The sequence below is a fragment of the Ochotona princeps genome, chromosome 13 (assembly GCF_030435755.1).
Source record: "Ochotona princeps isolate mOchPri1 chromosome 13, mOchPri1.hap1, whole genome shotgun sequence".
NCBI lineage: Eukaryota > Metazoa > Chordata > Mammalia > Lagomorpha > Ochotonidae > Ochotona > Ochotona princeps.
In genome coordinates, this window is record NC_080844.1 from 60,156,245 (window position 1) to 60,181,397 (window position 25,153).

General features: G+C 45.2%; 1 protein-coding gene across 2 annotated transcripts in view; it reads right to left on the reverse strand.

The window, feature by feature from the left end:
- The window catches only part of CACUL1 (CDK2 associated cullin domain 1), a 70,537-nt gene that overhangs the window by 25,341 nt on the left and 20,043 nt on the right, over positions 1-25,153 (reverse strand). For both annotated transcript variants that reach the window (XM_058672062.1, XM_058672063.1), the window contains exons 2-3: positions 17,722-17,848; positions 15,052-15,154 (exon numbers count right to left, since the gene is read on the reverse strand). In XM_058672062.1, coding sequence (XP_058528045.1) covers positions 15,052-15,154; positions 17,722-17,848 — 230 coding nt within the window. The remainder of the gene's footprint in view (positions 1-15,051; positions 15,155-17,721; positions 17,849-25,153) is intronic.

The following is a 25,153-nucleotide window of genomic DNA, read 5'->3' on the forward strand; positions in this document are numbered from 1 at the left end:
TCTCACCAGGGTCTCCTTAGCAGCTGCACAATCTCTGGCGGCATTTCAAGGCCCCGCCTGGGAACTTTCTGGAAGTGTTTAATGAGAACTCCAGGGGCTTCAGAGAATAGCTGAGCTGGCCCAGCAGCTACAAGGCCCTTCGAGACCTGTCCCTTAGGCTTCTTTTTAACTCGGAAAGGAGACAAGAGGAAGGAACTGCGCAGGGGTCAAGAAGGATGACAGGCGGCGCCCGTCCACCTACCCAACAGAGCACACGGACTGGATGACAAGAAACAATTTAGCACAAACCACACTGGAATTAGTAAAAAGACCTCACATCACCTGATGTCAGACTACAGTGAGTTTTCTCCTAAAGTCAACAGCTTCTCGCCTAGTGTAAAATTTTTCTTCTAAGTCATTTAAAAAGCTGTGGAGTTTCACCCAGCTTAGACTACAGAAGCATCAAGACATCATCACTTCCACCTTTATGTTCAGAAAAGGCTGGGGAAGCCTAAATCATCAGGTTTTGAACACAAGTTTCTTTCTTACCCTCACAATGTCCAAGTGAAATGAATTTCAATGAGTAGGCAGCCCCTCTAAGGCAAGAAAGGCTATACTATTTCACTACTGGTACTGGCGACCGCAAAAGCAGGTGAAAGGGGGCGACCACAGCAGGTTAAGCCATGGCTTCTGATCTTGGCATCATATCTGGGAGCCCCCGATCCAGCTCTCTGCTAATGCATTGGGGAAGGGAGCAGCAGGCCCGAGTAGTTGCGACAGGATGGAGCTCCGAGTCACTGGCCTGTCCCAGTCGCAGCTGTTGCAACTATTTGCAGAGTGAACCAGCAGGTAAAAATTCTCTATCCCTTCCTCTGTCACTCTAACCTTTCAAACAAATCAATATATATAAGTAGGCAGGAAAAAGAGACGATTCTTAAAAGCCAAGCGTGAACCAAGAGTATAGGATTCCTAGAAGCTTCAACACGGGAAGGCCCCAGCTCCTCATCAACTTTCCCACAGGCTTCCAAGATCCTGGAGAAAGCTGGGGTGGCAAAGGGGAACTGAGAGCACCAATTTCATGGACAGACGTGCTGGGTCTGTCTAGGAATGAAGATGATGCAGGACTACTGAAGAAATCCACGAATGCTACACTCGGTCCACCACTGGTTTAAAAACAAAAAAGGTGGTGAGAGGCTGCCAATGCCAAACACACAGCCTGTGTCTTAGAACCTTCTGTTCAAAGCAAACGCCATTCACTGCAGGGAAGGGGGAAGACAGCCCCTGCACCCTAGTGACCCTTCTGTGATCCGAGGTGAAAGCTGTCACTGCTGCAAGATGGGCATACCCAGCAGTCCTCCTGGGCTCGTATGATCAGCAAGGTCAAGAATGCACTCCTGCTGCGTTCCTGCACTATTCAAACCAAAATTACACTTCTGTGGAGACAAGAGCAAGAAGCTGGCTCACTCCCAAGGGCCATCGCAGGCAGCTGTTTTCCCAAGAAAACACCAAATAAATTTGGTCACCACAAGAAGCACAGAAAGGAAAGCGTCTTAATGTAGGCCAGGCACCAACAATCTAGAGCCTGCAGGGCCAATCTGGCCATCTAGTTTTACAAAGAAAAATTGTATTAAATCAGAGCAAAGTGCACTCATTCACATGGTACAACAGCAGCCCCGACTATTCTGACAGAGGCTTGTGAGACCCATCAAGACATTTACTATCAGTCCAGCTAACTCCTGGACAGACCTTCAACCAAGAAGGAAGAGACTACATGTAAACAGTCTAGGTGGATGGGAACACTGAGACAGCCCCACTCCTGGCCTCAGGGAACAGGGACTACCTATGACTTAGGCATGTGCAAGACAGCCCCTCAAATATACACACAACACCTGCCCCGCCTCTGCCACCTTCATGTCACATTAAGCATGTAACAATGACCATTCACCACTAACGCGAGACAACACAAAGGAACAATCTCTGCCCCCTCCCTATGCAGCCAAGGCCTGTAAGAGCCGAGAGCAGAGCAGAAGCACCGAAAAGAATCCACCTAAATCATACTAAGAACAGGGCAAAGACAGCCCACCACTGGCAATATTAGCGTAACACAACAATAACTCCCAATCCAGCTCAACACTGTTGTACTAGCTCAACTCCTCATGCTAACAACCTGGCAGAACAGTGTAGCCCTTTCTAGGCATAAACATTACCCATTCATCTCAGTCTCTACTTTCTATACACAACGTCCAACAGTTAAAAACTAAGAAACACCCAAAAAGGCAAGAAAATACAACCCTCTGTCAAGAATGAACATGGGACAGGTGCTTGGTTTGGCACATAGAGGTTAAGATACTACCTATGGGACCCCCTGCACAACAGCCTACTGGCTAAATCCTCTCCTTGAATGCACCAGCATCCCATATAGGTGCCGGTTCATATCCTAGCTGCTACACTTCCCATCCAGCTTCCTGCTTGTGAAAAGCAGTGAAGCATGACCCAGAGCCTTGGGCTCCTGCACCCACGTGGGAGACCTGGAAGAAGCTCCCAGTTTCGGATCAGCTCAGCTCTGGCCCATGCGACCACTTAGGGAGTGAACCAGCAGATGAAAGATCTTTCTGTCTCCTTCTCTCTGTAAAATCTGACTTTCCAATAAAAATAAAATCTTAAAAAAAAAAAAAAGCATTCCATTAAAAAAAAAAAAAAGATCCTACCTGGGACCTTGTCATCCCAAGCAGAGTCTGGTGTGAGTGTCAGCTCTGCTTCTGATCCAGCTTCCTGCTGATGTGCACCCTGGGAAGCAAGCAGATGGTGGCTCCAGGACTTGGAGCCCTGGTACTAGTGTGACAGACATAGGCTGAGTGCCAGGCTCCTGGCTTCTGCCTGGCCAAACCCCAGCTTTGTTGCACTTCTCGGGAGTAAACCAGCAGATGGAAGCTTCAGATGCAAAAGTAATCCACATGATGACACTGTCTTACGCAGACTTTAGAATAAGTACACTTCATATTTAAAGCGACCCAACAGACAAAGTAGACAACACGAGCAAAAAGATGGGGAATTTAACAGAGACAGAGTTAAATTTTTTCACTTTTTTCACTTTTTTCACTTTCTTCATGATCTTTCAGCATTTATTACTAAAGGACCTGGTCTCAATCTCAAGGATCCTAACACTATTTTCCACATCAAATTATTCGCCTCTTCACGACTGATTTAGCACAATCAACTAGCGTTCGCCATGGCTGAGTCTAGCCAGCTTATTCCATGAGTCTGGAGCAATGCAACATTGGACCCCCTGTTGAGGCCCCAGCAGCAATCCATGCCATCTGGGTGCATCAGTGTGAATACACACAAGTGGAATTCCCTCCCAAAGAGACAAATACATCTAACATTCCATTGCTACTCTTGCTGTGCTGATATTATTTCCATAACAAAATAATACCCAACGTTAGTAAGCTATAGACAAGACAGCTTAATCAAGGGCTTTTTATTCAAGATTAAAAGAGAGAAGGTAGAAGACAGAGACAAGAGTTAACACTAAGATTATCTACATGTGCGTCCCGTCTCTCAACGGCTCCTCGGGCCTGGGGCTTGTAGTGGCTTAAGCAACACTTGAGATAACATACACCACACAGGACTGCCTGGTTCAAGGCCTGGCGACTGGACTATGGCACCTGAAACGATGTCCCAAAACCCCAGGTCCCTGCCGCCCACAGAGGAGACCCAAATGGAGGTCCCGGCTCCGGCTTCTGTCTGCCCCAGGCCCAGCTGCTAGGGTATCCGGAGAGTGAGCCAGTGAAAGGCTGACGACTCTCTTTGTGTGTCTGCTTCCCAACCTTTCAAGTATAAATAAATAAGGAAATCTGTAAAAAGTTAACTACTACTGTAACTTCTACTGCAACCACATAAAAAACTGCTCCATGTATTTCTAAAACAAGGCTTTTCTCATTTCCCAAACACTACTGAGGCTTGAACAATGAACTGACCTTTAGTCTGGCTTCTGGGATCCTTTCTCCACATACTCATGAGCTGTTTTGGGTTCTAATTCTAAATTTCTCTGAGTGGCCAGGAAACACTGAGCAGCTAAATAAAGTTTAAGGACTGAATGGATAAAATATCATCAAAAATCAGATAAATCAGGATAACTGCTTGTTTTTCTAAACAGCTCATCTTCTAATACCTAGCAAACACTGCAACATATCACTACTTGCTTATTTTTTTAAAGATTTATTTACTTTTATTGGAATGGCAGATTGACAGAGAAAGAGAGGGAGAGACAGAAAGAGATCTTCCATCTGCTGGTTCACTCCTCAAATGGCCACAATGGCCAGCGCTGGGCCAGTCCAAAGCTAAGAGCTTGGAGCTTCCTCTCGGTCTCTCATATGGGTGCAGGTGCCCAAGGACTTAGGCCATCTTTCATTTCCCCAGGCCATTATCAGAGGGGTGGTTTGGAAGTGGAGCAGCAGAGCTTAAATCAGTGCCCATATGGGAAGCAAGCATTACAGGCAGAGGTTTAATCTACTGTGCCACAGTGTCATTCCCTATTTGTTTATGAAAGGAAAGTTTCCCCCTTTCCTAAGTATATAGTCACTTCAAAGCACATGGTCTATTTTAAAAAGAACACAAAAAATAACTATACTCTTCATACTATGATAATAAATGCATAGTAACTGGCTATTACTAAATGATTTTATTCCCCTGCTCTTTACACATTCTAGTTCCTAATTTCATGATGTTGTTTCTGCTGGACTGTGTGATGTGGATGCTTCTCACAATCTCATCTGCAAAGCAGGAACGTGCTTTTCATCAACTTCGACGCACTTTTTTTTTAAATTATTCTTACACAGTTGATTAAGGTACAAAGGGTCAAGGGCTACAGGAAAGTAAGTAAGACCATTGCTTCCACATTATTTTTTTCGCCTATATCTGGGGGTCAGGGGAGAAGCAAAGAGAAAAACCCCACCCAGCCTCCTACCCATCCCATGTCCCCGACGTGAGGCACGCTCCGAGCAGTTTTGATAGTTCAACAGTTCTGAATTGCTGCCAGTCTCGCCGTTCTAATCGTGATGAAACCTATTCAGGATCCACTGGCTGACAGTTTCTTCATGGTTGGGGTTCTGAGATGAGCAGTTCAGCTGGAGGGATCTCCAAAGAAACTTCGTCTGAGATGATCCCAGACCTGATTCTTGTATGTACTTGCCAGTACAGGGTCTGACACAGTCCACAGCCCAAATCACCTTGTGCACATGCTGGTGGTTGCAATTGCTGGGTCAGTTCTGTTTCTAGCCCTGTCTTCCATGTGAACCAACGAGTGTTGCAGTCCAGCCCGATCCTGCCCACTTCATACTCGGCCCTCCTGCAAACCAGTGGGAGCTGCAGCCTAGTTGGGGCGACTTCCCATAACCCCCACAAGCCCTGACCCCTACCCTGGTTCCCATGTTTGCCAGGATGTACCGCAAACTTGTTCAGTCTGTCCCACATCCCATTTAGCTCTTGTACCTGTCAATGGGCACTGAAGCCAAGTTCAACCCAACCAACCCTACTATCCAGCCCACACACATACTGGCGGGTGCCTTTCTGTCTAGCCACCCCTGTCCCTGTCCTGGTTTTTGTGCTCTCCAGTGGGAGTGGTAACCCAAGAGGGAGGTGCCCACTATTTCCCTACTAGGCCACTCCCCCTCCCGGATTATGCACCCTCCAGGTGGTTCTGGAGTTTAACTTGACAGACCCGAGGGCCAGCCTTTGCCAGCTGATGCTGCGGCAAAGCCCAACCAACCCTCACCCACTCTAATTTTGGCTTGCACAAGTCAGAACAGTCAGCCCAGCCTAACTTTTCCCTGATCTAGCTCACATGAGGCCAACAGGTGTTGCAGTCCTACCTGGTCTGGTCTGCCCCCATTCCAACTCACGCTCTCCAGTGGGAGTGGTTGTTCAGCAGGGGAGCCCACATTCCCCCTGCCAGCTTTGCCCCCTCCCTCCCTGGTTCTCACGTGTCTGTTTGGGCGCTGCAGCCACATCTGGTATGGCTCACCTCACGCTGGCATTCCGTAATGTGCACTGGTTTGTGTCATGACCGAACCTGGCCCGACCCACACTCTATTCTGGTGCTTGGATTTGCCAGCGGGTGATGTGAACTGGTTCAGCTTGGTCTGCCCCCGACCTATGCCAAATGTATGCCAGTGGGTATCTTTCTCTGGCCTGGTCTGGGTTGCTCCCTATCATGATTCTTGTGCTCACCTACAGGGACTGTGTCCCAACAGAGGTATTTCCCAAGCTCCTCCATCAGAACCTCTCCCTATGCCAGATCGTGCGCGTACTGGTGGGTCTGGTCCATCGCCAGCCCTCATTGCTGGTCTTCAGTCCATTCCAATTTTTCCTTTTGGATGATTCAGCCCAGCCAAGCTCGTCCATACCCAGACACTGCTCACACATGGCTCAGTAGGGGCAGAGACCTAGCCTAGTCCATCCTACATCTACCCTGGTTCTCCAGAGCACCAGATGGTGCTGGCGTCTAACCCGACTAGGTATACCCAGCCCCAGTTCACACTTGTGCCAAGGGAGATTGCAGCCATATCCAGACCAGAACGCAGCCCCCACTCCAGGCCCACACTCACCAGTGGGAACCCCAACCCAGCAATGGTGTACTATCACAGCTGAGCCTATTCCCAGCACTAGATTACACGCACGCCAATAGTTGCTCTGTCCCAGTTGGCTTAGCCCCTCTCCTGTCTCAGCATTTGCTTTCGATGCTGTGGCCTAGTATCCCTGGCTCATGCAGACCAGCCGGTGTAAGAGCCTAGGTCAGCATGACCTGTGCTCTATCCTGACTTCTCTTCTTCCTTGTGAGTTGAGGTTTGCTCCACCCTGCCCGGTCCACCCCTTCCAGTTGCAGCTCGGCCTACCCCACATCCTATTTTAGGATGCACATTCGGGTTCTGCTGCCTTGACCTGCCCAGACTGTTGTCGGTTCCTTTACCCATAAGTAATGGCAGGTTCCATGGTCACACCTAGCTCAGCCCATCACCACCCAGCTCATGAGCTAACCATTGGGACTTATATTTCCACAGGGTTTGGCCCACACTTCCCCCACAGAATCGACCCCCGGACCTGGTTCTCTCACATGCTGAATAGTGTCTGGACCCTGCCAAGTGTGACCCGTCCACTGTTCCACCACCCAGTCAGGTACTGGTACCTAGCCCTACCAGACAGGCCCCCATCCATAGCTTTGGTGTGGACTGGCATGTGGCAGTCAGTGATGCTCTACACTAACAGCCCATCTCAGGATTCCCATTTGGGCTGGTGAATCAGTCTGGCCCAAACAGATCTTATGGACTCTCCCCTCCAAACCACCAGGTCTCAGTCCCCACATTTATCAGAAAGTTCCGTGACGTTGCTGCTGGGAATCACCCAGAATTTATCCGTCACCTTCACTCACGCTGGCCTTATCCACGGGTGTCCCTAGGCAGCAATTAGATATCCTAAAAACCCCAGAGCTCGATGCCCAAAGCCTAGGACTTTTGGCCTGAGTCCCCAGCATTGAGTCCGGCCTGGCTGGGGTACCCCACAGCCACCACACTGCAAGGAGCTGCTTTGGCCCCAACCCCACGGCCGAACTTTGAAGCATTTTTACCAGCTCTCTGTCCAGGCCCTGGTGTATGTGAAGCCCTACGAGGTGAATGAGAAGCAGATAGGGTCCCTGTCTCCCGAAGATGGCAGTGAACTTTACAAAAGAGGCCTACAGCATCACAGTTACAATGTCTCACTGCTAAATGCTGAAATAACAACAACTTGGATAACAACAAGTGCTTTCAAAGTTCTGGTTTCAACTGAAAAATAAATCCCCAAGGGCCTGCAGTGGGGCATAACAGGTAAGGCCTCAGTGTGCCACCTATGACACCAGCATCATGTGGGCACCAGTGCATGTCCTGGCTGCCTCTTTGTGACCCAGCTCCCTGCCTACAGTCAAGTAAAGCAGCACAAGGGGGACCAAGAATGTGGGCCCCAGCCAATCACAAAGCAAACCCAAAGTTCCACCTGACCTAGCCCTGGCCACTGCGGCCATCTGGGAAGTGACACAGCCAGTGGAGGGTTTCACTCTGGGTGTTTCTTCCTCTAACTCTGACTTTCAAACAAATAATCTCCAATTAATTTCTCAGAAAAACTTCCAGTAAAATATACATGTGAAACTGAAAAGCTGTTTCATTTTCATTTTACTTAAAATTAGGAAGATCACAAATAACAGCAATTTGTAGGAGGATAGCCTAAAAAAATTCCATAATCCAAGATCACAAATTATGTGCATTTGAAAAACATACATAAAACTTCAGATCACCGGTTGAGTCATGCTGCCACCCACAGGACATAAAGCAAATAGCAAAGCAACCTCTGCCCTGGTTGTAAGCACCAGGACTCCGGCTCGGCTCATGAGCAATCCTTCAAACTGCAATTTGGTGTGTGTGAAGAGAACCAAGGCTAAGTATAACTGATCATGATTCAGCATCCACCCATTTCCCCTATCAGAATTAGTTTCAGAGAAAAAAAGGATATATTAAGCCTAACACAAAGTTAGCAAGTTACCAAAAGTACTTGTTTATGAAAAGGATAGTTTAGATGTAATTGGTTAACATTTTTATTAAATTTATTCATTAATTACATTGTGTTGTAATTTCATAGGAACTGGGATTCTCCCCACACTTCCCCAAACCCTCCCCCCATGGTGGGTTCCTCCACCTTGTTGCATAACCATAGTTCAAGTTCAGTTGAGATTCCCTCTTAGCAAGCATATGCAAAGTATAGAGTCCAACAGGTTAACATTTTTAATAAAACACAGTTGACAATTACTCAAACTACTGTAAATTTGTCCCTATCTGAAGAGCAGGCCCAATAAATGGCCCACCTCCTCCCGGGACTCAGCCGCGCCCCCTCCCAGGATGGGTCGCTCCCTGGAATGTGACTGTCCTGGCTTCAGAACCAAAGCTGGGCTCACGCAGGGCTTGCAGGGGGTGTGCGCAGTGCAAGTCCCAGAGCAACACCCAGAAACCAAAGCACTGCAAAACTCCTCGGCAAATGTGCCACTGAACTGTAAAGCCACTCTACCAAAACAAGACACTTTCACTTAGTGAAAGTGAGAATACATTCTTAATAAGCAAATTAACAAACACATTACTTGGGGGAAAAGGCCTCACTAGGATTGCCCCGGGGTATGGATGCAGTCAAAGGAAGTGGCACCTAAGACAGTTTCAAGAGCTAAGGATTCACATGCATTCAACTCAATCTCCACATTCTAGGGGGCAGAACAAAATACTGGGATGTCCACCCAAACGCTTACTGCTACGTCAGAAAAGAACAATTTCCCCATGATTTAAAATAAAAAACTTAGATTAACAAAATGTTCCATATCCACCTACTAGAATATTTCACCATTAAAAAGGAATCAAGTATTAATGATGCTGTAACTTGGTGAACCTTGAAAGCATTATGCAAGCTAATGGAGACAGGTACATACACCCCACATGTTAAGCAAAACAGGCAGTGGAGATGGAAACAACAGGCCGCTATTTGTGGGAGAAAACGTACAACTATTCCCATGAAGTTCCTCACGAATTCAGATTACGTCATGTTATCACATCACTTCCTCTAACAGAATTATGAGCGGATAAGAAACCATCCTAGGCCCTCGAAGCTCGCGCTGGACCCCGGCACTGCAGGAAGCGACTGGCACTGTAAAGCCCTACGTCTGCAGACTCGCTGCCTCACGTCTCATCCTTTCCTACTCCCAGCAACCTCTTCACCCCATGTCATCTTGAAGCAACCCAAAGCATTAAAGGGCTTCTACAATTTATCTCCAACCTGCTTTTCACCTTTTTCTCCCAACCTCCCTGTAACATCGCACAACCCACATTGGCATGATCACTCCTGATTAGCAGTGTGTCCCTTTGCTCAGCAAGCCCTTCCAGCCCAATACATCTCCGCATCCCCCAAACTCACTCCTCACACTTACATAGTTATAGCTGCATTCCCCTTAATTTCCTGACTCTCATCATTCCACACTTTTTTTTTTTTAATTTAAAAGGCAGAGTTACACAAAGGAGAGACAGGAAGATCTTCCATGCATTGGTTCACTCCCCAAATGGCCACAACGGCTAAAGTTGAGCCAACTCGAAGCCAGGCGCCAGGAACTTCCGCTGGGTCTCCCAAGAGGGTGTAGGGTCCCAAGAGGCATTGGGTCACCCTCCACTGCTGCCCTAGGCCATAAGCAGGGAGCTGGATGGGAAGTGGAGAAGCCCAGCATAGAAGGTGCTGCACATGTAAACTAAGGCTACCACGCCAGTCCACCTTCCTACCATGCTAGCGGCACCTTCCCTACACTGCTTCAGGCTCACAGTTCCCTATTTTTTGGCCTGTCTACTACTAACAGAAATTGTGAATTGTGACTTTTAATTTCATTTGTTAATCTTTGTCTAATTCCTTGAGGCACCCCAGGAAATAGCAGTCACAGATGAAGATGCAATCTAAAACCTGAGACAGAAACAGCTTTGAACGAAAGGGCATCGAGTCAGATGTCAGACCTTCACAAGAAGCTACCTAAATGCACAGAGAGGGAGGGGGAGGGCCGAGCCCGCACCACGCAGTGATCCCCACAGGCTTCAGCTCAACTTCCAAAACTAATCAGTGTTATTTACTCAACTGGAGCCCAATTTTCTCTCCATGGTCACCCATTTCCATTCATCTGTACACTGAAAAATAGAAAATTCGTGCTTTGAGGTTCTGGAGATGATAGGCAAAAAGGAATACAGAACTCATGATCATATTCAAAGAAGAGAGGAATTAAGACTGGAGGGGAGAATGACATTTGAAAAAAAGTTAGGACAAAACATATCACCAGTTTTAAATAATCCAGCAGGGCCCAGCGCCATGGCCTGCCACCTAAAGTCCTAGCATTGAACATGCCGGGATACCATGTGGACCCTGGTTCTAATTCCGGCAACCCCACTTCCCATCCAGCTCCCTGCCTGTGCCTGGGAAGGCAGTTGAGGACAGCCCAAAGTCTTGGGACACTGCACCCACATGAGACCTGGGGGAAGTTCCTGGCTCCTGGCTTTGGATTGGCGCAGTTCCAGGCATGGCCACTTGGGGAGTGATTCATTGGACAGAAGATGTTCCTCTCTGTATATCCGACTTTCCAATAAAAATAAAATAAATCTTAAAAAAAATCCAGCAACAAACCAAAGGAAAGAAAAACATCCAGTGGAACATAACAGAAAGAGAATACTAAGTGAGTTTAACTATGTGTTAAACGGTTCTATTAATGTAACAAAAAGAACAACACTTTCTAAGGTCACCAAATTATTGGAAAAGTCATTGTTTCCACAATGAAAGAACTGTGGTTTCTCTTCAAAGACACAGCAAGTTAGATTATGCTTTCATATAAAATAATTAGGTCCGCTAAATTAATATTGTAAAAATCACCAAAACCAACACTCCGTTTCAGTCAACACCAGAAGTTAACTGGAAAACATGGAACATTCTTTCACATAATACTCTGCATTTCCCCCACAAGATAACGCTTTGGGATAGAGACACAGTCTAACATAAAAACTGTTCCACCCCGAAGCTGGTTCAGATGCCCTCAACACAGGCTCACATCCTGGTAGGATCAACTCACTGATTTATTCAACTCTGCGACTAAATTTAGGTTATATGCAAATGCAATGCACCCCACACTCCTGTATTGGGTCACAGCTACAACTCATTATGAAAACCAGAGCTATATACAAAACTCTCCACCTGATCATTTCTGATTCATAACAGCAGCCATGTCCTCTTGTCCCTAACTTACAACAGCGGCCCTCAGGTCTCCATGAAACAAAGATCACAATGTCAGGCCACATACTTGAAATGCTGAATGAATTAAGAAAGCACCCAAGCGTCTGAAAAACAAAGATAAGTGGTCATCTGAGCCTGACTATCCTACTCGCTCTACTGTGATAGGTCAAATTTAGCTGCTAAGCATTCATCCAATAAACATTTGCTGAGTTGTAATCCTGCCAGACACCAGGGAGAAAACAAGACAGGGCCCCTGCCCTCAAAGGAATGCCTGTGCAGCAGTCAGACACAGAACCAGGACCAATCAAACCCCATCACTGTCCAACACAACGTTGTACTGCCAAGATGCTGAGTTCACGGAAAAAATGCCAAAAATCTGTTCTGTTCTACTTTGTGGGCAAGGCAAGAGTTCTAGGAAGACTTTACAAGGGTGCACAAAAGGGAGTTTACTAGAAAAGAATGAGAAAGCATTTGCCAGGCCAGAAGCAGAAGGGAAAACATAACCTCACAATTTAGTATAAGGAATTACAGATATTTTAGTAAAGCCATTTCTATTTATTTATTTATTTATTGCAAAGTCAGATATACAGAGAGGAGGAGAGACAGAGAGGAAAATCTTCCATCCAATGATTCACTCCCCAAGTGAGCCACAACGGCCAGTGCTGCACTGATCCAAAGCCAGGAGCCAGGAACTTTCTCTCAGGTCTCCCACATGGGTGCAGGGTCCCAATGCTCTGGGCCGTCCTCGACTGCTTTCCCAGGCCACAAGCAGGGAGCTGGATGGGAATTGGAGCTGCCGGGATTAGAACTGGCGCCCATATGGGATCCCGGGGCGTTCAAGGCGAGGACTTTAGCCGCTAGGCCATAGCGCCAGGCCCAGATGTGGTTTATTTCTAGAATCAGTATGTATCTTTAATTTGAGCAGTGATATCCTATACGAATGTTTGTTTTCCTTCAAAATGCTCTCTTTTGCAAGATTCTACAGTAACTATTAATAGAGTAGAGTGATCAGAAACACGAGAGCCTGGGTGGGACTCTGGCCTCAGTCCTGTCACTCAGCAGTTGTATGCTTATTGACTAAATGTGCTAACATCATCTTACAGAGTCTCTCAACATTAAAAGGAAATGGCTTGGGCCCATAGCCGTGGCCTAGCAGCTAAAGTCCTCGCTTGAACGCTGAACGCACCGGGATCCCTTATGGACGCCGGTTCTAATCCCGGTTGCCCCACTTCCCATCCAGCTCCCTGCTTGCGGCCTGGGAAAGCAGTCAAGGACGGCCCAGAGCCTTGGGACCCTGCACTCGCGTGTGAGACCCGGAAGAGGTTCCTGGTTCCTGGCTTTGGATCGGCGCAGCACCGGCCGTTGCGATCACTTGGGGAGTGAAACATCCAACGGAAGATCTTCCTCTCTGTCTCTCCTCCTCTCTGTATATCCGACTTAGTAATAAAAATAAACAAATCTTTTTTTAAAAAAAAAAAGAAATAAACCACATCCTCTGGTTTCATATCATAATTCACCTGTACCTTTATTGATAGTTGTAAAAATAGGAATATCCACAAGATACCAATTTATGCTTTAATCTTTAAAAAAAATCATCGCCCTCCCAATATAAAAGTAAAAATTACTAAATTTCATAATATGTTGTACCACCAGGGTGAAGAGGAACAGACACTGCTATGGGAGTGATGGGAGTAGTATTCTGTGACCCACAAATGGATGCAGTGAATGGCACAATATACAAGACTCACCACTCACTGCAGTACTCTTAGCAATACCCCCAAATCAGACACAATGCAAACATTCTACCAAAAACTGGTCAAATACATCAAGGCAAATTAATAAGGCAGGGCAATCAGCTGAGACAAGCATTTTCCTAAAACATCTGAGAGATGTCAGTGACCCGGATGAGGGAACTGCCGAGTAAACAGAAGGTGACAGTCAGTAGGGAAATGAACGAGTTCAGGCAAGGATTGTGGAGAGGACAGGAGCGGGGATTAAGTGAGAGAACCAGCCTACGCAAAATCCCTGCTTCTCTCAGGGACTCTTTCAAAACAAACACATAAATCTGAAAACATGAGTCCATGAATAATCTGCAAGTTTCACCTATAATTTATATACAATGCCTAGGTTCAAAATATAAAATTACTAAAAACTCTGTATTTAGTGAATACTAACAACTGTCGAACTATATATTTGACTGATTTACTGAAGAAAAATAAAAGCTCGTTAGGACAAGTGTTTTTGGTAAATCAGACTAGGGTACTTCAGACTATAAAGTAAATGAGGAAGAATATTCAAGCCCAGAAACACTCTAGCTCTTGCTAGAAACTGTGATTATTTCAGAACTATTACAACGCCTTCTGATTGTGGTGTGGAAATTTACTGCTGAGTGTATCTGAGATATCACGTTACTTCTATATCACAACTAAAACGAGATCTGGCGATGACATAAACATAGTAGCTGACCTTCAAGCCCTGGGAGCTTTACTCAGAAGAATCAAGAATCCAGATGTTACTTGAAGCAAGAGACCCTCTGTCAGGGCCGCTACTGTGTCCTTGAGGGTGAAGCCACCCACACCCTACGTGGGCGCCAGGTCACGTCCCAGCTGCTCCTATTCAGCTTCCTGCTAAAGGTTTGGAAAAAGCAATGGAAGATGCCCCAAGTACTTGGGCCCCTGCCACCCAGTGGGAGACCTGAAGGAAACTCCTGGCTCCTAGCTTCAAGTCTGGCTCACACCCAGCTGCTGCTGCAGAACTTGGAAAATCTGTTTCTTCCTCTAACTCTTTCAAATAATTTTTTTTAAAGGCCTTTTACTATGTATCCTAGATTTAGAGAAAAATCTGTTCATCTACAGAGACTGGCCATAAAATGTTACCTTTGGTTATTTACCCCAACAAATATTAGAAATTAAGGAGGCAGAAGTTTCAGAGAAAAGTTAACATGTACACATATTCTTATAACAATCACAAAATATTAACAGAGAAAATTAAGGTTTTAAATAAAAGAAATGATCACATGTTAATCACTGGACTCAATAAATGTCTGTAAATACAGTCAATCTAAACATTTTCACAATTTGTTAAACCTTCAAACACATAATCTATTTCAAGATTAGATGATTCGGTCAACACCTATTCAATGATTTATATAAACCTGCACCACAGTCAAATTAACAGCTTCTAAATGTATTAGATAGGATAATTCCAACCAGTCAAAAATCTCAAGGAACCAAACATCATGCAATCATTCTTTACCTGCAGCTCCTTGGAGACTCTCTCTAAGTGATTAGTTATCTTTTTCATCAGATCACTGTACATCTGTTCCGAGTGCTGCTGGCATACACACTTATACACACAACTGAAAAACAAACAAAAACTAAGTGAATGACAAAAGCACTTAACACAGTCTAGAGTTAAAGCACTATACTGATGCACAGCCACTGATCAAATCATCAGTTCAGGCCTAAAAAGTGACTGATTACAACTCTGAAATTAAAATTGGCTCTCTCCCAATCCATGTTCAGGTAGAAAACATGAAAAACAAGGACAAATAATATCTTTGCAAGAGTCGATTACATTTTTTATTAATCACTACTAGGTAATCTAACAGCAGGTGATAAATCTATAGTCTGAATAGAGCAACAATTCAGCCAGGTGCTCTCAATGCTTTCCTAATGAGTATCAGAATAAGCAGGTGTGTCACACAAAGCTGCCCGCCTCATTTTGTTATTTGCTCATTCCATTTACCAGCAACTGAGGAACAAAACAGAGTTAGAACTATTTGTTCATATCGAATTTCTCACTTTTAAGCTGTTGAAATTTCATGCAGTTTGCTCATAGGTAACACAGAGTAGCAAATTCTGAAAGATAAAATTGATATAAATCTAAGAAATCTGAGCCAGGTAACAGAGTTGCAAATAGTGACTTGAGGAACACCCAAAGCAAAGTTTTAAAATACAGATTCTAAATGAATAACTGAATATTTAAAAATTATATTCATTTAAAACAGTATTTTTGAAGACTAGTGAGATTTCTTTAATAATTTTACTTTTAAAAAATGAAAACTCAGTGTTAAAGTATTTTTTTGTTATATTAGAAGATATTAAGATAAACATTTCTTTAATGAACAGGTGATTTCACTCATTTGATTCATAAGTGAAATATACTAGGCATTTTGATAGCTCTTAGGCCTCAGAATTTTTCCAGTCAATGTTTCTGATTGGCTAAAATGAAACTTTAATTAGAAACATTCAATTTTGTTTTCATTTATAAAATTTATTCCAAGTTAAAAATATACATATGTTGGGCCCGGAGCCGTGGCCTAGCGGCTAAAGTCCTCGCCTTGAACGCCCCGGGATCCCATATGGGCGCCAGTTCTAATCCCGGCAGCTCCAATTCCCATCCAGCTCCCTGCTTGTGGCCTGGGAAAGCAGTCGAGGACGGCCCAGAGCCTTGGGACCCTGCACCCGCGTGCGAGACCCGGAAGAGGTTCATGGTTCCCGGCTTTGGATCGGCGCAGCACCGGCCGTTGCGATCACTTGGGGAGTGAAACATCCAACGGAAGATCTTCCTCTCTGTCTCTCCTCCTCTCTGTATATCCGGCTTTCCAATAATAATAAATTTAAATATATATATATCTATATATAGATATAGATATATATATATGAATATATACAGCACATGTGTATTTCAGAAACATTATACGTGTATATACATGCATGTTTATATACTTGAGTTTCTCAGGTTGAATTTCTGTCAAGGATTTTAAAAATGAGATGGCAAAATGGGACTGAATTATTTATCAGATTTGATATATAGATTCTGTATATCACTAAACTTTTAAAAAAGTCAAATGCTATGTGGTTTAGTAGGCTGCTAGTACATATCTTAAGATTTGAGTTTATGGGCCCAGCGCCATGGCCTAGCGGCTAAAGTCCTCGCCTTGAAAGCCCTGGGATCCCATATGGGCGCCCTGGTTCTAATCCCGGCAGCTCCACTTCCCATCCAGCTCCCTGCTTGTGGCCTGGGAAAGCAGTCGAGGACGGCCCAATGCATTGGGACACTGCACCCGCGTGGGAGACCCGGAAGAGGTTCCAGGTTCCCGGCATCGGATCGGCGCGCACTGGCCCGTTGTGGCTCACTTGGGGAGTGAATCATCGGAAGGAAGATCTTCCTCTCTGTCTTTCCTCCTCCGTGTATATCTGGCTGTAATAAAATGAATAAATCTTTAAAAAAAAAAAAAAAGATTTGAGTTTATACACACCAAATTACCTGTTTAAATGGTGCTCATTTGTTACTCTCACAGGAAACATGACTATGATAATAATGATACAGATTCTACCAATATGTCACACTACTTTTCCATCAAAACTGGGTGCTTGGTACTCTAATGTGACTCATAAAGTACTTGTGGAAGGCAGAGGATGAAGAGTGGATTACCTGACATTCCGTACCAGTGCACTGTTTACACTTTCTTTTAAAAAGCTAAATATAAAAATCGCAGTAGTTTGTTGCATATATATGTATATAGTTGTAAAAGGTATTCACTTTTCTACAGTGAACATATTTTTTTTAACTTGATTTAATAAAAACACTGATTTGGGGGAAAAAAAACTGTATGCAAGCAGCAACAGGTTAACCTAGAGTCTCCCTCTGAGACAATCTATGTGTCCCTGCACCATGGTCAGGCCCTCCTGTTTCATTAGCTGACCTCCACAGTGTCTGCCTCCTGGGCGAGATGAGTGCCAAGATGAGGTGAGAATCTCACAGAGTGTGGTTGACTACCATGGTCTGAAAACCACTCCACTCAAGAGGTATAAAGCAGACCTCCAATCAACAGAGGGTACAGGCATACACAGCCTCATGCTGCTGTTAGTCACACATACGGGCACCCTTTCCAGCCACGCCCACTCAGCCCCGACTTACCTGTATATCTGCTCATAGGAGATGGGGATGTAGTCACCCGGACTCTGGGTTAACAGCTGATCTATGGCACCATCCAACTTGGGCCAGTATGTGCTCTTGTAATCTTCAATAGTTATAACATTCATCACTGAAAGCCAAAGGAGAAATAAATATCACTAGGTGCCACACAGAAAACACCCACAGATCACAGCATTCTTGCAGCCTGACTACATAGTGACATCCATCATCTAACTATATCCCAGTTCAAGTTAAAAAAACACCAGCTTCCCACCCATGCAGACCCTGGCACACGGTGGCGATGGCTCCCAGCACCCTGTAGAAGAGCTGGCCTGTGTGCTGAGCCCCCACCAGCCAGCCCTAACAATGGTGGACATCTGGAGCGTGTCTGCTTCTCAGAAAAACATGAAAAAATGTGTTTTAAACTTTGTGAAAAGCCATCTGGTTAGAGCCATTAATCATGAGTTTAAAAGGAATTATTATGAATCTGCCCATCTTTAAAAGTCACAATTAAAGCAGCAAATATCACTGGTTTCCATCCCAGGTTTGTTTTTTTAAAGGTTCTGTTGCCATCATCATTCTCAAACATGTCTGTCCCCAAACACACAGACCCTATGGTCAACCAGTGAGCCACAGCCAAGTCCTAGGAAACTGAATGCCACGCAATCACTGTAGACGCCCTTGGGAAAATGTACATTAAGAAAGGACCATGGGGAAATGCTATAGCCACGAGAGGTGACAGCACTCATGCCGAGACCCGTGGCAGCACCAGCACCTCTGAGACTCAACCAGAGCTGTTCTATCTGATTCTCCCTTTCTTCAACTTGTTGAACTCCCAAAAGCCACTGTCTGCAACCTTCCATCGAAGGCCTACCCTACTGTGGACAGGCTCTTACTGCTTCACCAGTACAGGCTCCCAGAAGTTACAACAGCTGCTCCTAACCATCCAGGAGTGACACACTCCACAAGAGGGACATACTAATGTTAAGAAAGGGACACCTTGGACAGACTGTGTCATCAGCAGCAATCAGCCCAGAAGATGGGAGCCAACAACTGAACAGTCGAGATGAGTATGACTTCTCAAAAGAGTATATAGCTAGGTCTCGGCACAGAGTATATAGCCAGGCAAAACAACGCTTTTCCCAGCAACCTACACTTACAGCACTACTTCCAAACCTCAGCCATTCAGACCCATGTCTCTTCCCTGTGTACCATCAGCATCATTTCTAGTTTACTTTTGCTTTTACTTACAATTATTTTAATGGCTATTTGAGGAATGGGGTACCAATTCATACAATATGGTATAATTTTAAATGCATTGTGCTAAGGAGAAGACTGCCAGACCCAAAGGTTATAAGATGGCCACAAAAGCAGCACCACGGGGGTGAAGACTATGGCTGCTAGGAGCTAAAAGGCTGTACAGGGACTGTATGGGACATCCCAGGGCAATGGAGCGCTCTGTGGGGACCTGTGGGAGTGAATATAAAACATCATACACTTCTCAACACAACTGTACTACATTAAGTAAATCAATGCACGTAATTTTTTTTAAAAGCAGCCAGCCTGTGGTGGTAAAGATAGAATGCAATCTATGAGACATAAATCTGATTACAATGAATCACACAGCCCCCCAAGGAAGTGTATGAGAAAGAAAACCAGAAATGTTCATGGGCACACATGTGTGCAAACACATGAGGCAGCAAACAAGAGGTTAGGTGACACAGGGCCTTACAGGACACTACAGACACTCCACTTTACTCTGAGCCCTGGAGGCCTCAGGAGGGTTCTGAGGGAGTAAGTACTCTGCTTGGGCTGCACATGAAAACTTCCAGCTGCTGGGTAGAGAAAAAACTGTGTGAGGAGACTGGAGCTGACAGCAGGACTGGGCCAGTTGGTGGCCCTGAGGATGACAAGGACAAGGCAGATTCTGAAATGCTTTTATTTTTATGGGAAAAGTAGAATTACAGAGAGGGAACACGCAGTGAGAGAGAGAGAGATCTTTCATCCACTGGTTCATTTCCCAAATGGCAGCAACTACATCAGTCTGAAACCAGGAGCCTAGAGCTTCTTCCAGGTCTCCCTCATTGGTGCAGCAGCTCAAGAACTACCTGGGCCATCCTCTGCTGCCTTTGCAGGACATTAGCAGGGAGCTAGAAAGGAAGTGAAGCAGCTGGGACTCAAACTGGTCCCCATATGGGATGCTGGCACTGCAGGTAGAAGCTTAGCTTGCTACACCCTAGTGCCAGTCCCACATTCCGAAATGTTTACAGGTAAAACCAACAAGATTTCCTGATGGGTTACATGTAAGACTGGAGCAAAGTGTCAAATTTCACTCCAAAGTTTTTGGTCTGAGCACCAGAGGATGAAGTTGTCATGTACAAGGATGAAAAAGACTACAGGGAAAGCCTGTTTTGTCTGGAGGTAGAAGAGACAACGTGGGTGCCCTGGCTGTTCACCCTGCTCACTCCTAGGAGCACGGGGCCTCAGGGCTCTGACTGCAGGATGATCAATGCCACGCAGGACTCAGGATGACAACTACAGAGGCTCTCCCTGTTCTTACGGGAGACAGCTCTGAAACATTGTCCAAGGCAACTGAGCTCCACAAGGGTTTACCAGTGCCCTTACCTTCCCTGTCTCACTTCCTCAAACAGCCCTACGGGTACTTCCTGGTCCCCTCAGCACTGAAAAACCACTTGTGCTTAAAAGGCAGGGGGGAGAGTTACAACCTATTAAAAACAAAGTCTATCATTTGCACCAAGAAGAAAGCATTACCAAAACAATTACAGTATTATGAAATACTAGCTAACATTAAGCAGTGCTCAGCCACCTGATAAAGGTACAAGGTCTGAAGGCTGTTTTGCCCAGTTGAAAAGAGAGATTTGGCAGATGTTGATAAATGTTACAAATAGTAAGTATGCTCCAAAATATATACGTCATCAGAAGCAGCCAAAGACAACTGAAAAAAAACCTGCAAACTCCCACTATGATTCTCCATTATGCATCCCGTATCACTGTACCATTAAGCCACATCCAAGCTGGGACTGCAAAAAGGTAAGCGAAATGCTAAAGCAAGCTGCAGGTGCAGAAAGGCCAGGAATTAATTAACATGCAGTCCCATCGCTCAGCCACCTGTGGAGGCGGCTGGCCCGGGCTGGGAAGCACTACTCCTCCTTCAGCACAGGCTTCCAGTCTTGGCAAGTCCTCAAAGGAGGAGGCCTCAAGTCTGCAGCAGCAAGGACAGCATGCAAACTCCCTATGGGCAATGACTGCTGGTGTCCCAAAGATCCCGCACACAAGCTTTAGAGCAGGCGCTTAGCACAGTAGTTAAGACATCACTAGAGATGCCTGAATCCCTAGTGCATGGGATCATTTCTGATTCCAGTTTCCAGCTAATTTGCACCTCTTGGGAGGGAGGCAGCAGGTGACGGCTCAAAATGTCCCTCGCATGGGAGACCTGAGTTCCTGGCTTCAGCCTGGACCAGAGAAGTACTTGTGGACCTTCAGAGAAAGAACCAGAAGATGGAAGATTGTCTATCTCCTCTATCTCTTTTCCCCCTCGTCCTCTGTGCCTTTCAAATAAAAAGAAAATAAAGGTTTGAAAAGTTAATGTTTGACTTTAAAATACCTATAACAGGGCCTGGCGGCTTGGCCTAGTGGCTGAAGTTCTCGCCTTGAATGTGCCGGGATCCCATATGAGTGCTGGTTCTAGTCCCGGCAGCTCCACTTCCCATCCAGCTCCCTGCTTGTGGCCTGGGAAAGCAGTTGAGGACGGGCCAAAGCTTTGGGACCCTGCACCCACGTGAGAGACCCGGAAGAAGTTCCTGGCTCCTGGCTTCGGATTGGCGCAGCACCCGTTGTTGCAGTCACTTGGGGAATGAATCATCGGATGGAAGATCTTCCTCTCTGTCTCTCCTCCTCCTCTCTGTATATCTGCCTTACCAATAAAAATAAATCTTTAAAAAAAATACCTATAACATTTTTTAAACATGAGAAAATCATGAGTAACAGTAGAGAAGTTTAAGAACTATTTGTTTACACACACACAGAACCAATTGAGTTGTACTTGCATGCTAGCTGCTCCACTTCCCACCCAGCTCCGTTTGTGGCCTGCAAAAGCACTGGAGAATGTCCCAAAGCCTCGGACCCTGCCACCCACATGGCAGAACAGGAAGAAGGTCCTGGCTCCAGGCTCTAGACTGGTTCAGCTCTGGAGTTCCCTAGTATGAAAATAACGGGTTAATTTTCAAGGCACTATAAATGCCTCCACGGGCAAGGCAAGCAACACCAATGAGGAAAGCAGGCCTGGTGGAACTTCAAGAAACAAGACAGCACAACGCCTCCTGGAGATACTCAGGTGGGAAAACGTGCGAATCTTTGTGCAAGCCATCATGGCACCAGGCTCAGGCTTACACACATTTGTAACACAAGCTCACACAACGTAAATCCTACAGATAAAGTGGTCTGACTTTTACTATAATAAAAGGAAGCTAAGATTATAACACACAGGGCCCGGCGCCATGGCCTAGCAGCTAAAGTCCTTGCCTTGCATGTGCTGGGATCCCATATGGACGCTGGTTTTAATCCCAGCAGCTCCACTTCCCATCCAGCTCCCTGCTTGTGGCCTGGGAAAGCAGTTGAGAACAGCCCAAAACTGGGGACTCTGCACCTATGTGGGAGATCGGGAAGAAGTTCCTGGCTCCTGGCTTTGGATCAGCATAGCACTGGCCATTGCACTCACTTGGGGAATGAATTATCAGACAGAAAATCTTTCTGTCTCTCCTCCTCTCTGTATATCTGACTTTCCAATAAAAATAAATCTTTAAAAAAAAAAGGCTAAAACACATAGAATAGCAAATATTTAAGGTTTACAAAATATTACCAATTGCTAGTAAACAGGAAAACTACCGCAGATTCATAATTCATACCAGGAAGGGATTAGCAATCAAAATCAATCATCAAAACATGACAGGTGTTTATTGCCGACATCCCTCTAGGCAGACGGAAGTCCCACAGAGAAGGTCTGAGCTGCAGCTCTCAGTGGTGCATGAGCCATGCTAGGCACACAATAACGTCTGTAAAGGGAATGATTTCCTGAGTTCTAACAAACACCTTAAAGAAAGACAATCAGCAGCAAACACATACTAGCTGTTTCCAACTTTAAATTATATATGATTTCACACAAGCTAAAGCAAATCAGGTTTGCCCTACAAAATAATCCTTGAGGTTTTTGGCCAAATGATTTGTTTGGTAAGGGGAGGATGGAGTCAGACATTACAGACATTACAGCAGGCATTAATTCACACTCAATATACCGTGAAAGCCCATTACTACCTCCTGCCTACTCCTCTCATCACGGGCAGCCAGGGCAGCCGTCCCCAGTGCACACCGCCAGGCCCAGCCCGACTCACTGGGTTCAAAGCAGCACCCAGGACTCATGAATAAGCCTCCCCCAGGTGACTGCCAACCTTCTGCAAGTGGGGACCACTGCTAATGGTACAGATACTCATATCAGAGAAAATGTTACAAGGCTGGCTAGGAATTGTTTAATAGTTAAAGATTTCTAAAATTACATTCTTCTAGACTCCTCCCCTACCTAAAAAGCCATCTTAATTTAGAATAAACTAAGATTACAATGGCAACTATAAAACAAATGAAGGCTAATTTAGCAGGCTCAATTGTGTCTGAAATGTAAGAACTTTCTAGTTAAACTATAACTAATGACAACTAGACAATCTGAAAGAAGGGCACGGGAGAAAAGAGCGCTAACTCCAGGCAGTGTGTTACCTAGAGGATGACAACTCCTCCTTGCCATGCTGTGCCCAGCTAGTAAATCTATGTTGTCCAAACATGAGCGCTGGGCAGAATGTTCTGTACCCTTTAGCACAAGCAGATGGCTGAATTCTTTCAAGTACTAGAGAGAAGCTGAAGGCCAACAACAGCACCTGCAGGAGGGAAGCCCTGGGTGACGCAGAAAGGGAATGGTCACAGCAGAGAAGCAGAATCCGAATACAACTGTGAACTCTAATGAACAAACGAGAGGGGGATGACAAAAAGAAAACTCCCAGCGAGCACACTGGTCTAGCGGCTAATACACCGAGTGCAATGTTCGCAGCTCAGAGTACTGAGGTTCAAGTCTCAGCTGTGCCTCCAACCCAACCTTCCTGCTGATGCAGACCCTCAGGGGCAGCAGGCCACAGCTGCCACTCCCATGGGAGCCCTGCGCGCATTCTTCTGCAGACACCCAAGGGGTGATCTAGCAGAAGGAAAAACTCACTCTTGCATGCTCTCTCTCTCTCTCTAAGGGAAAACTCCCTCTTTCTCTCTCTCTGCCTCTCAAATAAAAATAAATAAAACGAAAAAAGCTTTATAAATAATGAAAAACTTTACAAAGGAAAACTAGCACATATTTTCCCAAAAGGAAGATAACTCAACAGTAGCAAAGGAGACAGCAATGCACAGCTGCTAAGAAAACTGACTAGTTTTTTTTAAAAAGTTGACAAATAGTTTTATTTAAATATCTTTTCCCTTAATTGAAGAAAAGAACAAAACCTGCATCACCTAACCTGGTACATTTTGACTTGCCAACTGAAAAGGGCAGTGAATGCTAACTCCCAATAAAGGGCAGTGAATGCTAACTCCCAATAAAGGGCAGTGAATGCTAACTTCCAATAAAGGGTAGTGAATGCTAACTCCCAATAAAGGGCAGTGAATGCTAACTCCCAACAAAGCAGGCCAAAGCCTGTGAAAAGCTGTGTGCTTTTGGTGGGTGTGTGTGGGGGGGGGGCGGTTTCTAGCCTTCCAGGTTCATGGTTTGCACAACTCAACTGAAACATTACCAAGTGCAATCTCCATATCTGCTGGTCATCATGAGGTCACCTTACAGCATCGGGAAAATCTGGTAAATAACCAAAAATGCTGGTCTTGTTTTGATTACGTGTAAGCTCTCATTAACTCATTCTTCAAGGGTTTATGTTCTCCACCCTCTTGGCTTGCAACCTACCAACTATATGATTTGCTTGGCCTTGCCTCAAAAGCACACACTGTAACTCAAAGCAATGTGCTGCCTGGACAGCCACACATGTTCAACTAGTGGAAATGTAATACAAAAGTTAAAACTTCCTTTATAACTATTACTTAACAAAACAAAACAAAAAATTCCAAACCTAACTGCAGTGGTCTACTGGCAAGACTGATTTCTCTGTTCCCTTGGAATATTTACTGGCACCCCTTTCCACAATTTAGAAACAATTTTAAAAGAAGAAATAACAATCATTCTCAGAACTGTCAAATGAAAAAAACAAAACATGTTTGCACCAAATGTTTTTCATTTGTTTTTAATTTTGCATATCACAAAATTCAAGTTATTCAGAATTCAAGCTAAAAGGTATTGGCGCAACTGAGATTACACAGGTATAAACCATACTAATTGCAAGTC